This window comes from Anopheles maculipalpis, chromosome X, assembly GCF_943734695.1.
Source record: "Anopheles maculipalpis chromosome X, idAnoMacuDA_375_x, whole genome shotgun sequence".
In the NCBI taxonomy this organism is placed as follows: domain Eukaryota; kingdom Metazoa; phylum Arthropoda; class Insecta; order Diptera; family Culicidae; genus Anopheles; species Anopheles maculipalpis.
In genome coordinates, this window is record NC_064870.1 from 13,393,739 (window position 1) to 13,408,433 (window position 14,695).

A 14,695-nucleotide genomic window follows, 5' to 3' on the forward strand; every position below is an offset into this window, starting at 1 on the left:
GGATAGGTTGGCCCCCGTCACACGTTCCTCTTTTATGGGAAGCCTACGATATAAGCAATACATTATATAAACGTAAACCTAAGTTTTTGTTAAGGTTTCTATAGAAACGGTTAAGATCGCGAGAGGCGGGAAGCATGCGACGGAATGGATGAAGGAAGCGATTGAAGGATGAGAAGCTCGTGTGGGAAGTTTAGAGCGCGCACTAAGGCCTGTTTCACAGCTCCATCGTTCCGATTTTTTGTGCTAGGTTCTGAAAAATTGAATATGGGATATCGGAAGGTTTGTCCGTCTGTCAGATCCTATATCAAATTTTGTCAGGACTCAGGATGCGAAAAAACCGGAACGATGAAGCTGTCCCACCGGCTTCAGGTTGAAGTTACTGCTCAGTCGTAAGATTTTTGGTCGTACAATCTTGTTTGGGATTTCATAGCTTTTTGGTCATGCAACCATAACTGGTATGCTATTCAACGGTCAAATCCCTTACAAAATTTGAAATAATCGTACGAACAAAGATCGTACGACTGAGCAGTGACACCAGCCTTAATGCAGGGTTGTGTGGTAGCGAACAATAAATTAACTGAAAAGGTGAAATACCGGAAGCAAAGCGAGAAGGACAAGCGGAACACAGACACAGACGATACGTCCAGGCAGGGGAACAAAAGGAGAACGAGACAGCGTCACAACTACTAGCTTTGTATATAGTGAAAACAAGTGATCGTGTGGTAAACTATTGAACACGCTGTGTTTGCAGTGCAGTTTACTGCAACAGTTTTGTAGCCGGGTGTGCATACACACCCACATACACTTTCAAACAAAAACAAAAAAGAAACACATACACACACGCACAGAAACACACACACGTGTACACTCATCGGTAAATCGGTGCAAAAGTCACAGCACAAGTCTTACGTTCCTGCGGAGCGGAAGCGATATTAAACAAAAAAAGAAAAGAAAAACAAAAGCAACAAACAAGTAAACAAAAAAAACATTCAGGTGTTTTTTCTTTCTTTGATGTATTAGTGGGGTGGGGTTTTGCATACGGCAAATAAGATGTTATTTTATCTTGAGTATTGTTGTTCTAATGTAATCTTACTGATGATAATTACTGATCGATGTGCTACTGACCCCTTGCTGACGAACAATGCCTCCCCCCGCTCCCGCTCCGCCGATCCCCCTTCTTTGTGAAAAGTCCTGGTGGGGTGGGGTGGAGGTGGGTGTGTCTGAACTGGTCAGCCAGGGGACGGGAAACGGGATGGCATCGAGTAAGGTGCCTTATTAGAGTCATATACCGGAAATGTATGAAAATGTCTGACGAAATCACAATCAAAAGGTTTTAAAATTTCTCCAATTCGTACTACAGACAAACAAAAAACTATGAAAATCTAAAACAAAAACGACCAATTTAATCGTTTGTTTGAAAATAAATACACACACACACACGAAAAGAAAAGCTGTATCACATTCAATTACAGGATGTCTAAGCATGTGTACACCACACAAGTTTTTTTTTGTGGAATTAAACAGGGAATATGACGCAATGGGAGCAGGAATTTCAGAGGAACGATGAAAGAACATTACTAAGTGTCTTATCGAATATTTCCCTCCGCGCGTATGTTTACTCTCGGTCGAAAACGTGACCAAGAGACTACTTGTTGTATAACCAAAATGGCTGCGTATTAGGAAAAAAACAGAAAACCAGACCGTCCAGTGAGAGGATAATGGCACACATATTTACACATTTAGAAGAGTATCGGAAATGAAGGATTGTTAGAGAGTACTGTAATAAATCAACAGAAATAAAAAAATGCGGGTCTCCAGAAGAATGAAACCGTGCCCTTTCCGCTTCTTCGGCCTTCTCGATGGCATTCAAATCCCCGGCAAATGTTCTTGCGTCTGCCACGTTTCTGGCATTGATTTCAATCATACAGTGGTGGATTTAGTCTTTCGGCGGTGTGGAAATTGGAACAATGGCGGATTAACCTATGGGCGGAGCTGGTGGTCGCCAGGGGCCTAGGAAACCCCTTTCGTCTTAGATGGGTATAATCCACCAGACTTCCACCCCCGTCAGAGCAGTGCTAACCTCGCCTATGAAGATGTATAAGGGTGGGGTGTTGTGGGGGGTTATTCGGTAAAGTTTATTGGCAATGGCGCTCCTCTCGCCCTAGCCAACAAACAAATAAAAAAAAAACATGGAAGAAATGCCTTGAGAAATATACAAATAAAAATAAATATACTAATCAGCACAAAAAGGGATGGAAATACGGCGACGGATCATAATTCTTAATCTAATTTCGTGATTAACCAATTTGTAGTATTGTCGTCTTTACTTTGCTTATTATTCATCAAGAAAGGAAAAAACATTCGAAATGGGATGTTTTACTAACAAATCATGAGAAAAATGTTTACATTATAATTTGCATTTCGTTTGGCAATACAAAATTTCTCCCTCCGAAAAGAAAATTATTCTGATCATGTTCGTACCAGGAAGCGCAAGCTAATTGCGAGTTACAGGAGAACACAGTACGGGAGGTAAAATTTTCCCGAAAAAAATCGAATTTTGTTTAGAAAAACAAAACCAAGTGCTTTGCGCTTTGCATACTTAGCGGCGCATAAAACGCTTAGAAATTATAAATCGCTAAAGCTTAAATTCGAATTTGAAATTAAATTTCTCATTTTTCGTCCGATCAAGGCGTGCAGCATACCGTTGGATGCCTCTTTGGGCCGTGCTTCTAAAACCGATCCTTCCGCCTCAATTTCTTTGCAGTTTTTTTTTGTCTGATTTAGATCAATGCTCAACGATCATTAAAATAGTAAGTGTAGGGAAAGTTAGTTAAATATCCCATTACAAGGCTGCACATGGGTAACCAAAATCGGAAACTCACCGAGCTTAGGTTCAATGTAATAGAGGGCCCAAATTTCCACTCCGCTTAGGGCGCCAAAAAGGCTAAATCCGTCACTGTGTATGACCCAACCAAATTTAAAAAAATATATTTTCATAGCAAACATTTGAAAACAGACTTCCTGTCGGATTTTTTTTACTACATACAAAAAGGGTCAATTTTATTAAAAAAAAATTGTAAACTTTCCTCAAAAAATTCTTTACATTAGCTTTGACACACAGTGTAAGTGTATCAGCACGATCATACGTCACCATGCGAAAGCTCGCACGAGATCGGTTTCCATTTGCGCACCGCAGTAGAGCACACCCTAAAGCGGACACACGCAACGCAAAAACAACAGCAAATGTCATCATCGATCGATCACACGTGGGACGAGCAAAGCGACGAACGCATCTCGAAATCGGGCGCTCATCATCAATATGACGCAACAAATCCGTACGATTGTGATTGTGGAGTTTTGCAGCGCTTTTCCCTCATTCCCCTCTGCCCGGTGCGACGACTGTGACAACGGACCAACGGACCAGCACAAACAAAATAAGCTAGGCTGACAACAAGTGGACGCGATAAGAACGGGGATCGGACGCTTGCTGTCGTTGTTGTCGCCCGAACCGCGCACCTTATCAATCACAGACACACAAACACATTGTGGCTGAAAGCATCTCTTTGGGCGGTTGGGTGTGCTAGAAGAGGAGGCACATTTGGCGATTTAGGTGGTTAATTAGCTCGATGCTAGTAACACGCAGCTAGATTGCCTTCGCACACGGGTGCCTTCTCCAGTAGTGCGGTGAAGAGTTATCGGGTCTGGAAGCGAAATCAATTGTTGTGTGGAGGAGACTAAATCGACCTGTCCGCGGGATCAAGCAACACCGCGCGAACACGGATCCAACGGATCGCGGGACTAACAATGCACGGCACAGGAGAAGCGAGTAGTTTAAAAACAGGCGTGATTGATTTCACTGCCGGATGTTTGGGTACGTATCCGTCGGTGTTTCTCTCGAGTACCGTATACCGCCTAGGCGTCGTACCTCTGCTGGTAGCAACGATCATTTTTTGAGGGCACTTCGCTCGTTCAATTCCTCGTCTCATGCATTTGATTTCCACCCTTCACTTCCATCCTTTCGCTCCAGTTCCGCGGTCCTACCTTTCACACGTAGCTCCTTCCTCACCCCTCTTTAGTTTTAATTATTATTTTACGTAGATTGAAGGGGGGTGTCGGTGTACCTATGTGATAGACAACACATTAATAGTAAAGTAATAGTAATAATAATAAGTACACACTCAAACTCTCCACGTGGTCTTTCGCTTGTAGGTGGCGTTGCGCTGGTGTACGTTAGCCAACCGATGGATACGGTGAAGGTGAAAATGCAAACATTCCCGGGACTGTACAAAGGGCTTGTCAACTGTACGGTGCAAACGTTCAAGCGGGACGGCATTGTGCGCGGTCTGTACGCCGGCACACTACCAGCGGTCGTTGCGAATGTGGCCGAAAATTCAGTATTATTTGCTGCGTACGGTGCGTGCCAGCAGGTCGTAGCGAGCACGACCAAAAAACCTTCCATCGCCCAATTGTCCACGCTGGAAAATGCGACCGCCGGCTTTTTGGCCGCATTCTTCTCCTCCTTCACACTCTGCCCGACCGAGCTGATCAAGTGTAAGCTGCAGGCGTTACGGGAAACGGCCGGCAACGACGGTAAGCGCCGACCGACCATATCGTCGTACGCGCTCGTTAGCCAGATACTGCGCACCGAAGGCATACCGGGCATGTTCCGGGGGCTAACGTCGACGTTTGCGCGCGAAATGCCGGGATACTTTTTCTTCTTCGGCGGGTATGAGCAGACGCGCGAGTTTCTGGCACGACCCGGCCAAACGAAGGACGAGATTGGCGCGTTACGGACGATGGTGGCCGGTGCGGTTGGTGGGGTGGCCTTGTGGACCGTCATCTTTCCGGCGGATGTGATCAAGAGCCGGATACAGGTGTACAGTATGCGGGCGAGCATGACCCAGGTCGGGTTGGACATTTTCCGCAAGGAGGGTGTGCTGGCGTTCTACAACGGGTTGCTACCGACGATCGTGCGTACCATACCGGCCACGGCTGTACTGTTCGTGGTGTACGAGTATACGAAGAAAACGTTAACGAAGCTACTGGAGTAGCGGTAGCACGTTGCTAAACCCTCATAGATTTGTTCGTAAGAATTAGTTTTTTTTGTTTTGCCGTTTTGATTATGTTAAGTTTATATTTTTGAGGCGGCACCGGTCTTCCGGCGGTTTAACACGGCAGGACCGGGGTTAAAAATCTCATCCGACCCCGTTCCCCCCGTAGTGAGGACTGTGACTCTCAGCAAAGAGAGAGAGAGAGATACATAATAATTAATAAAACATATTCAATCAATCAAAACAAATGTTTTATTTACTCCACAAAGCAGTAAAATGTATTCTTATCATCAAGGAGCATTGATTTTATCAAAAAAATATATATATCTGTTGATAAAAATAATTAAACAATTTCCCCCCAAAATCGATATAAGAAAATGTTCGTACAACGAAACAAACAGAGAGACAATCGAACCCAATTGAGTAAGTTGATTCTCCGTATGATTCCCTTTAACTTCAATTACGCTCTACAAACGCTTTTTCATCGTAAATTTTTAAATTATTTTTAAAACACAACAACAAACAAAGAATTTTTAAAAGAAAAAAATCCCATTCTTGTGCAAGAGTCCCTTTAAGCTAGTTTTTATCCTGGATTAGGGGTTCTCATATTTTCGCTCTAAGTGATCCCACCAATTCTCAAATAGGACTGACTTCTTAAGATTGGGATGGATGCGTAAGCATTGTTCTAATGTTGTGCAGCAATAATTCCTTGACCAACCTAGAAGTATGCTTCGGAACATTATCTTGGACAAGCTGAACATTTGAGCCATGGTTCAATTTTACAACACTCACTTTCAAGGTCTCAAGGAATGTCTAAATACTTGATTTGTTCCATTTAGTAAAATCAGCGAACGTCAAATTGTTGGTGCCATTTGCACTATAGGCTCCCCAAACCATGAATAACATGATCACCACCTCACAGTCGATCACAAAATTTCTAGATTCAATTGAGTTTTTTGACATAATCAACTCAAGAAGGGTTCTCCAAAGTATGTGGCTGCGGCCTCGGATACCACGACATAGATCATCTTCTATGGTCTTGCGTGGAATACGAGGCTGCTCGACCCGCCTTGTTGGACATAGGCCGGGGCATTGGAAAGTTGCCAAATACTCCTCCAAAACTTAAAAGTAAGATATTCCTTTCATCTTTGCTGGGAGACATTTCCTTCTCCGAGCCGTAAGGTCTTATCGTGTGAGGGCACCTTATGGCGGGGTATGTCGGGTGTTTCCATGCTAGTGGTCCAGATGTTAGCGGGGGTCTTCAGCGTTTTCCATTTCGAAGGTTCCTGATAGTGTCCAATCTTGAAGTCTCTTTCGTGTCCTTCTTCTCCCTTTCGCTGGTTTGTCCGTCCAAAGCATAGGCCGCTGCAACTTCTTCCATATGGTACCTAACCCTTCACGAATCGTACTCATTCATACATTCATCATATTGGAGTATTTGGCTTGGGGATGCTAAACATAGGATTTTGTTTAATTACCCGTAGGATCATGCATTTGTAAAGTTTGGTGCGCTGCATTTTTTGGGCTTTTGGGGGAGGAATCCAAAAGGATTGCTTTTCCTTCTCGAAGGTATGAATCATATTTTGAACCAAAGATCGCTAGCGATTTACTACGCCTGGAATATCGTAACAACCTTATGCCTTCTTTCTTACGATCAATGTTCAGTTTTCGAATTTTAACCGAAATTTAGATGTGTGAAACGTCCGTTTTTGCTATGGAAAACACATTATTTTCATAACAAATATTTGAAAAGCGACTCTCCGCACGGACATTTTTTTTTTTTTTGGCACAGATTTTATGACTTTTTCTGAGTAAAAACAGTTTTTGTCTAAATATTGCATGAACTGTATGCCATTACAAGCACTTACTTACAAAAATAACACACTGTGTACGTGGGTATCACCAAAGCCTAGTAAACCATTAGATGGCGTGAACAAAAACTTCAGTTAAGCGACGGAAAAGTTTATTTTTTGATCATCTCTCGCTTACGCGCTTTGCTGAAGAACGGTGCCAGCTTCGACTCGAGGTACTTTTGCATATCGTCGCGAGCATAAACGGGCCACTCGTACCATGGTATCTGCGATGGGAAAAGAAGAGAATAAACCCGGTTACATTGTGCGTTTTACGCCTTCTTCTTCTTGGCTTACGGACCTTCTAAGGTCACGCGCCGGCCATCTAATGGCTTACTAGACTACCACATACATAACCTCCAATAAAATAAGAAAACCAGCTATTGCACAAAAGTTAAAAATGAGACGTTAAATGAAAGTTAAATCGAGAAGCCAATTTGCTTCGAGTCTACTATATTTTTTTTTAAATGTTGAACATTTTGGCCACACGTTTGATTCTGATGAAAATATGAACTTTTGGACACAAACAAAGGTACTATAGACAGTTCAGTTGCTTATGATTATTTTTCCAAAATTTAAAGTTCATGCATCGAAATCAGCTTTATGAAAAGTGGTCATAAAAGTGGTCTTATATTATTGGCGGTCATTGTAGCTGGATATAGACAATGTATCCGCCAGGCTTAATGCTTACCTCGATTGTGTCATAGTTTAGCTTCCGTAGTTGTGCCAACTTCATCGCGTAACCACCGGTACGGCGTCGATCGTACCGGATGTAACAGTTCCACGATCCAACAACGATTGCAACAAGTCGCAGATTATTGTCTCCGCTACGCTCCCCCAGAATGCTTTCGCGCGTCCGTATATCGTGCGTGTTGATAAGCTGGTCCGGCAACGCCACTACCTGTCGTGACCGTGCGTCACAGCAAAACAAAATGTCCGGTCGCTGGTAATGTGGCAGCAGATGCATTATCTGACACGGTACGTTCCACAGTGTGTTGAACGTTGACTGTATATCGAGCAACATCCGGTCCGACTTGGTAAGCTTGTACTTAGGGTTCGGAAGATAATCCTGCGTTAGCTTACACACCAACCGGAACGCTTGCTCCGGGAACCGATTCCCCGCGTATCCGGTCTCAGCGAGATTAATAGCTGCAAACGCATCCAGCGCCACAGCTTCCCGTCCAGCACCACCGATATTTCGGTTGTAAGCGAGCTGTAAGAATTTCGGCTCGAAAGCACCCGAAATGAACGTCGCATCGTAGACGTGCCTCAGCGCAAGGAAATAAAGCAGCGACACGTAACATTTCGGGTACTGTACAATTTCCGCCACCCGATTCGGTAGGTCAGCAAGAATCGCTCGCAGTAGCTGCATTTCCCGCGCTTCCCTCAGCTCAATGTTCCCGTGCGCCAGCACAAACGCTATCCGTTCCGCATCCTTCAGCCGTAGCGTGCCAATGTTGGCGAGAAATTTTTCCACCACCAGTTCGAGCGTATCCCGATGGCAAACGTGTATATCGCTGCCGAGCAGCGCAACATGCAGGCAGGCAAGCACCGAAAGTTTCGGCACTTCCGGCACTAGCGCATCCAGCAGATGCTGCATCGATTCGACCTGCGGTATTCGGGATGAATAACGCAACAACTTCAATATCGCCGTCAATCCAATGTCTTCCACCGTGGACAGATGGGCGGTAAGCTTTTGGTAGATTTTCTCCAACAACTCACCATTCCGGATCGGTGTTTCCGTCTTGAAGAATCCCATGCACAGTATCGCAATGTCGTCGATGGAGAAGTGGTCAAAGTTTTGATGAAAGTTGGTCTCGATATCCATCATATTCTCTACCGGCACGCGGGTAAGATTGATGTAGAAAACGGTCTTCAACAGCTGGTTCGGTGGTAGCTTGCGAAGACGGTTGCTTATTTTCCAGATTGCTTTGTTAACGTACTTGCCCTGCTTTGCCAACCGCAACGGATACCACCGGTCAGCAAAGTGAAGGAGCTGGTCCACGTTCCAGCTTGTAACCCGCTCCAAACATTCACTGTCCAGCGTGGTCCACAGGGTCAAATAGTTCGGTTCGTGGATCGATTTAATCTCCTCCAGTACGGCGAGCGTTTCCAGTGCCTGGGATAGCTGTGAGTCGGAAAATGTTGGCACCAGCCGGACAAACGTTGCGATAAACTCGGTAAACCGATTATCTTCCAGCCCGGACGCTCCCGCACCGGTCACACCGATCGATGAAACGATGTGTCTTAGCACCAGCAGCACCTTGTCCGGATCACCACCACACCAGCGGTCGGGTGTGTGCAGGATGCTTTCCATATCCATCGGTACTTCTGGTACAACCAAGCGATGGTTAAGCTGAACGTTTCGCAAAACTGCACTGGCATAATCATTTTCCGATTCGATAAACTTTTTCACCGCAACCGTCCCTGTCAGATGTACAGCCTTGTAGTTGGTTTGGGTAATTGTGCGGCGAACTATTAAATAAAGACATCGTGAAGGTTTTAACATGATTCTTTTACCGTGGCCGGGTGGGTTTTTGTTGTTGTTTCGGGGTGGCGAAGAAAAAAAAACAAAGCTTATTATGAGAGCACTCAGCTGACGCTCTTTTGACGTTTGAATGGCGTTTGCCGGTTTTGACAGCTGGCGAGCTTCTTTCAAAACGTGGTTTATACCAGTGACGGTTTGGATTGTGTGGACACGTGTGAGCGTTCATTTTGACGGTATGAATACAGTTTTTGCTATTCTAACGGCCGTTTGGGGGTCTTTTTAGCGGTATAGAGAGAAAAAAGTAAACTAGAGTTTTTTGTGTGTTTGTTGTATTAACGACTTTTTGCATGATTGTGTTATTAAATTATTTCTTGTTTTGGAATATTAATAATGGCCAGACCGTCGCACGTCAGGCCATAGAAAATTCTCATGACTCTACGTTACCATCGAAGATCTGCGCCTAGTTGGTCGGATTGCATATTTTTTAGTTGAGCTGAAAGTCGCAAGTCGTGGGAGATTTCAACATGAAAATTTCACATTTTCGTGAGTGCTTGAGAAATGTTCTTGCTTTGAGAAAAGTTGGCGTATTTTGAGATTTGTTGACCGTTTTTCATCGATTTCAACAGTCCCGTGGCCCACGACCACGAAGTCAACAAGCACTGTTTTAAGCAGGAGTAGAGATAGATGACTGCATATTCAAAGTCATTCAACAACAACAACAACAAAAATATAAATTTTAACCTTCGTTTCAATGACTAAAAATACACCCTTACTCATAATAACCACGTAGCTGAATAGGTCATTTATATGTTATGTTTTTTAGGCAATAAATTTTGCATCATTTTTTTTACCTTTTATTGCTTCAAAGAGAAGTTGGCCAGAAAAGGCCTTAACACTGCTTTTAAGTAAAGCTTCATTTTCTAAATTAAAAAGCGACGCAATAAATAAGGGAAGTTCACGCAAAAGACTGGCTGAAATTAGTATTTTGCTGCCAGTAAAACAACCAATGACCTACGACACAGGTATTTTTTTAAGTCATACATTGTGCATGGGACTTTACCATTTCCCGCATTTTCCCATTACTTTCCTGGATAAGAAAGGTTAAAGAATACTGGATCTGTCTCAAAATCTACTATAGTACTTCTTCTTCTTCCTTCTAGATCACACCGACTATGTAATGGCTTACTAGACTTGCTGAAATCACGTAGTTGAATAGTCAGTCCTCACTACGGGGGAACAGTCTGGATAGGATTTGAACCCCGGTCCTACCGTGTGAAGACCGGCGCCGCTGTCACCTACCGGGTCGCCCCCTAGACTAAACTCAACTAGTCTATAATACTCAAAATGCGTATGGCGGAAGATTACACAAGCACTGTGTAGGCTGCATGACTTTGAGACATGGACTCCGACCAACACTAATAAATTTCTCTAAACTGCGCTCGAGTCGAAGATGTTCCGAAGATGCAGAATTCTATGAGCTGTACGATGGCCTCACTACAGTACTAAGTCACTAATAGGACTCAACTGGCTCCGGTGGGTTGGTGATGTCATGCGACTGATAATAAACATGACGATGGATTAAGGGCGCTAAGATATCAAGAACTGGAGGCAAGTCCAAGAAAAGCCTGAACAGGAGTCCGATTAGTAAGTTAGTGCCATTTTCTTTCAAATTTTGTATGAACCTTGTGATAAATCACTACTTTAATGCATCGTTCACCGTAGCAGGTGTATATGTGTGTCTCAATTACTCTCTCTTTTATTTCTTAGAAAGTACTCTAATTTTGCATGAGCATTAAAGAATATTAAATGTTGATTTCTTTTTGCATTCTCTTCTACTTCTTTTTCTTGCTTTCTTTGTGTAGTGTTTGTTCTGAAACGATGGATTGGCTAGTACTGGGTTTTTGTTGTTGTTGTATAGGTGTTTACATATGAGAATCAAGCATATGCTACAGTATGGTCACCGCCATATTGGTGTTGCCCCCGATGGCGTGCTTTTGCAGGTTCACTGCCTGTGATAGGAGCTGTGCTAGCGCAGCAGTAGTAGCGTCACACCTCATGGCAGCCTGTCCCCTGTTCAAGTGCAAGTAGTTAAAGGAGGCGAACGCGCAGTACACGGTACACAGGATGGCGATGGCGAGACCACGATCTCCGTCCGCTCGGTGCAAAACATTTGCTTAGATCGTAGAGATCGCAAACCGCAAGCAATATGGGCAGCAATAGCGCTACGGAAGCGATCGCTGATTGTCCACCCGCGTTTCGGCGTTGTTAGTATCGCTTGATACGATCGGCAAACGTAAAGATACTGCCATTGTGGGGTTTTAAATTTTGCCGGACTAATGAAGAAATATTATTGTTTATTTACAGTGGCACGATAGTGTTTTTTCCTACTAGACCCGAAACTTTAAAAAATCCTTTCACAGCTGAGCAAAAAAACTATACACATAAGAAACTAATATGCTGCTGATACAAGAGCTGATAATATTTGATGCAATGATCGGTAAATAAATTTCTAGACTCATTTGAAATCCAGATTTCTACAACTAGAAGTCATCTTTTAAATGATTTTTTTTATGAATGATTTTCGATTCGACAGCTTGATGTAATCTATTCCAAATAAAATAATACTATGAAAATATTGGACATTGACGTTAGATGACATGTGCAACGAAGTCATCTTTACCTGAACTGAAACTTTTGGATGTTATAGACTTCCATCTACAATTGTTAAACTCTTGAATTCTTTTGCCAGCGTTTAGTCCATATAACTACGCTCAACTTGAAAAGATCAACTGGATCTTACCTAGAAATAAGTCTTTAAATCACATGTCTGTCCTCTGGAGCATCAGGATGTCTCAGGATGTTTCGGAAGAATATAAGACGACTCAAAATATACCAGATTACATGAAATCTCGCATGAAATGGCAATCCTGAGCTGAGCAATAGATAGAAAGAAGTTCCGTCAAAATAAAAATGGCTTCCGTAAATTGCTGGCGTAAACGACACCTCAGAAAAAAAACTAGCTGCAATAAAAAAAATAAATACAACTAGATTCTTCAGTATATTCGCATTCGGATCGCCTGTGTATGATGGGTGCGTGTAGAGCGCATCGTTGAACAAGGGGGCGGGTAACTAAGTGATTAGTAGTGTTTTTGGTTTTACTTAGAGCTCATCCATCATCCACTAAAACTGTCAAATTTTTTACACGCGAAAACTGATACAACCTCCTTCACTTAAAACCGTGACATGAAATAATGGTGTATGGAGTTTATTTTTTTATGTTCCTTTTCACCGATTGCTGTGGTTCTTTTTTTTTCTTGTTTACTTGCTTGTGTGTTTTATTCTCGTTTTGGGCTTTACTGCTTCAGCCCGTTCAGCTGTTTCTGCTCCCGGTTGATTTTGTTTTTTATGTGTGTTTCATGACACATTTTTGCTTCTTTCTCTTTTTTCCCAATCTCTCTTTTTCTTTCATTCTCTCGCCCTCTCTCTCTCTCTCGCTCTGTTCTATCGTCAATATGCAATATACTACTAATTGTACGCTAAAATTGTTTCATTTGTTCTCTAACTAGATTTGATTGATTTTATTCAGAAGTATCATCTTGCGTTGCTGTGTATCCTTCTTTTCTTGTGTATGAGTTTTTTGTTTTTGCTTCTGCTCATTTAATGATCTAGAATTACTTTTGATCTACTAAATTGTTATAGGTTCAACGCAATATGGCTTCAACTAAAAGTCATTGTAAGCTTATCATTTTTTTTTAATTTATATATATTCCGTTGTTTTTTGTGTGTGTGAGTGCTTAGTATTTCTTCTTTTGTTTTCGTTTGACTGATTTTAGTGTTGTTTCGGTTTAAATACGTTCCCAGTTTTTTTGTTGTTTTTGCTGGAAATGTTTGACATTTCCATCATTATACATTTAACACATCTTAACCAGTTACCATTATCCATTATTCACAACTGATACTAAATAACGCGATTCATTTTGTCTTAGGGGAGAAAAAGTCCTTTCCTTTGTTAATTTTGTTGTTGTTGCTTTTTGCAATCTCAGAACCGGAACCGGATTTTATATATTACAATTTGCCTGTTTTTTTGTTTGTTTGCAGAATATATTTTTTGCCTTTATTTTTCTTTTCAAACACGTTGTCTAGTTAGTTTGTTTTTGCTTCCTTCATTTGCATGTGTGTGTGATGTGTTTACAGAAAGATTAAGAGTTACCACGTCTCGCCTGACATTATGCAAACCGGAGTGCAAATACTTATTTCTTTCATGTTTTTTTGCTGATGTTGTTTTTCTTGTTGCTGTTGTTGCATGTCACTATTATTTTGTTTATTATGATAATCCACGATCGGGATCAATGTTGATTAAAATGGAACATGAAAACAAAACCATCTAAATAGTTTGCCAGCGTTAGTCAGTAGTAACGGAAACTAGTGCTAGTTCGTGTTACGGAAAGTCCGTCAAACTAAAAACTGATTAACAATAGCGCAAAAACGTACTAAGGAGATGCGATTGGTGCGCTACCGAAAGCGATTTGCACAGAAAAGTACCAACACACACACACACACGGATCGATTGAACGATCGGTAATTAAACTACTTCCACAAGGGCGCATTAAAAACACAACTTTGGCTGCGGTACACGCCACTGGTTTCGTTTGGAGTAGTGTTGAAAGAGTGAAGGGGAGGGGAGGGGAGCGGGGGGTGGGGGGGTGGAGGTCTTGGTTTTTGTTTTTTTTTTTGAAGACCACAGTTTGGCTTGGCGGTCTGTTTTTATCTCTCGTTATTTTTGCCACATCACCCTTTTTCCTGCCAATCTGCTAGGCTCCACGGACAGTGTGGTGTATGATATGAATTAAAAGCGACCTTCTCCATGTAATTTATGTATATGTGTCTGTGAGTAGTATACATCTACACGAGTTTGCGTGTGTGTGTGTGGTTGGAATTGTGGAAAGGAATTGTGCTTTGCGAAGCAAACATGGGAACGATACGGAACAAGAGGCTAACAACCAAGCTAATATGATTATCACATCGGAGCATCGGACTTTGGAGTTAAAATCGGGTGCTTTACAGACTGCCCCACTGGGCAGTATGACGCCGACAAACTCGCTGACAGAGATGAAACAAGCACACCACGCTGATCGCGTAACGGTGTAACGTTACGGCATCCTGAACACAAACAGTGGATTGCATACATTCAGGAGCATTCACTTGAGTAGTGACTTGCTAAAAGCCCATGTAGCAGCCAATAAGGGGAATTATTACCGCGTGTTACTAACTTGCTCTCGTCTTTGTCAACCAGGTCGCCACAAAAT

The 14,695-nt window shown here is 42.6% G+C and overlaps 3 protein-coding genes across 3 annotated transcripts in view; 2 read left to right on the plus strand and 1 right to left on the minus strand.

The window, feature by feature from the left end:
- LOC126568841 (dolichyl-diphosphooligosaccharide--protein glycosyltransferase subunit STT3A) overlaps positions 1–14,695 on the plus strand; it is a 129,214-nt gene that overhangs the window by 15,523 nt on the left and 98,996 nt on the right. The window lies entirely within an intron of this gene.
- Positions 3,803–5,052, plus strand: LOC126559477 (mitochondrial ornithine transporter 1). The gene is made up of 2 exons (XM_050215645.1): positions 3,803–3,871; positions 4,210–5,052. Exons 1-2 carry the CDS (start codon positions 3,805–3,807, stop codon positions 5,049–5,051), a joined length of 909 nt encoding a protein of 302 aa, XP_050071602.1. The 5' UTR covers positions 3,803–3,804; the 3' UTR covers position 5,052.
- On the minus strand, positions 7,015–9,416 carry LOC126556419 (uncharacterized). The gene is made up of 2 exons (XM_050211687.1): positions 7,593–9,416; positions 7,015–7,128 (listed from the first exon to the last, which is right to left on the minus strand). The coding sequence occupies exons 1-2, from the start codon at positions 9,408–9,410 to the stop codon at positions 7,015–7,017; spliced, it is 1,932 nt and encodes a 643-aa protein (XP_050067644.1). The 5' UTR covers positions 9,411–9,416.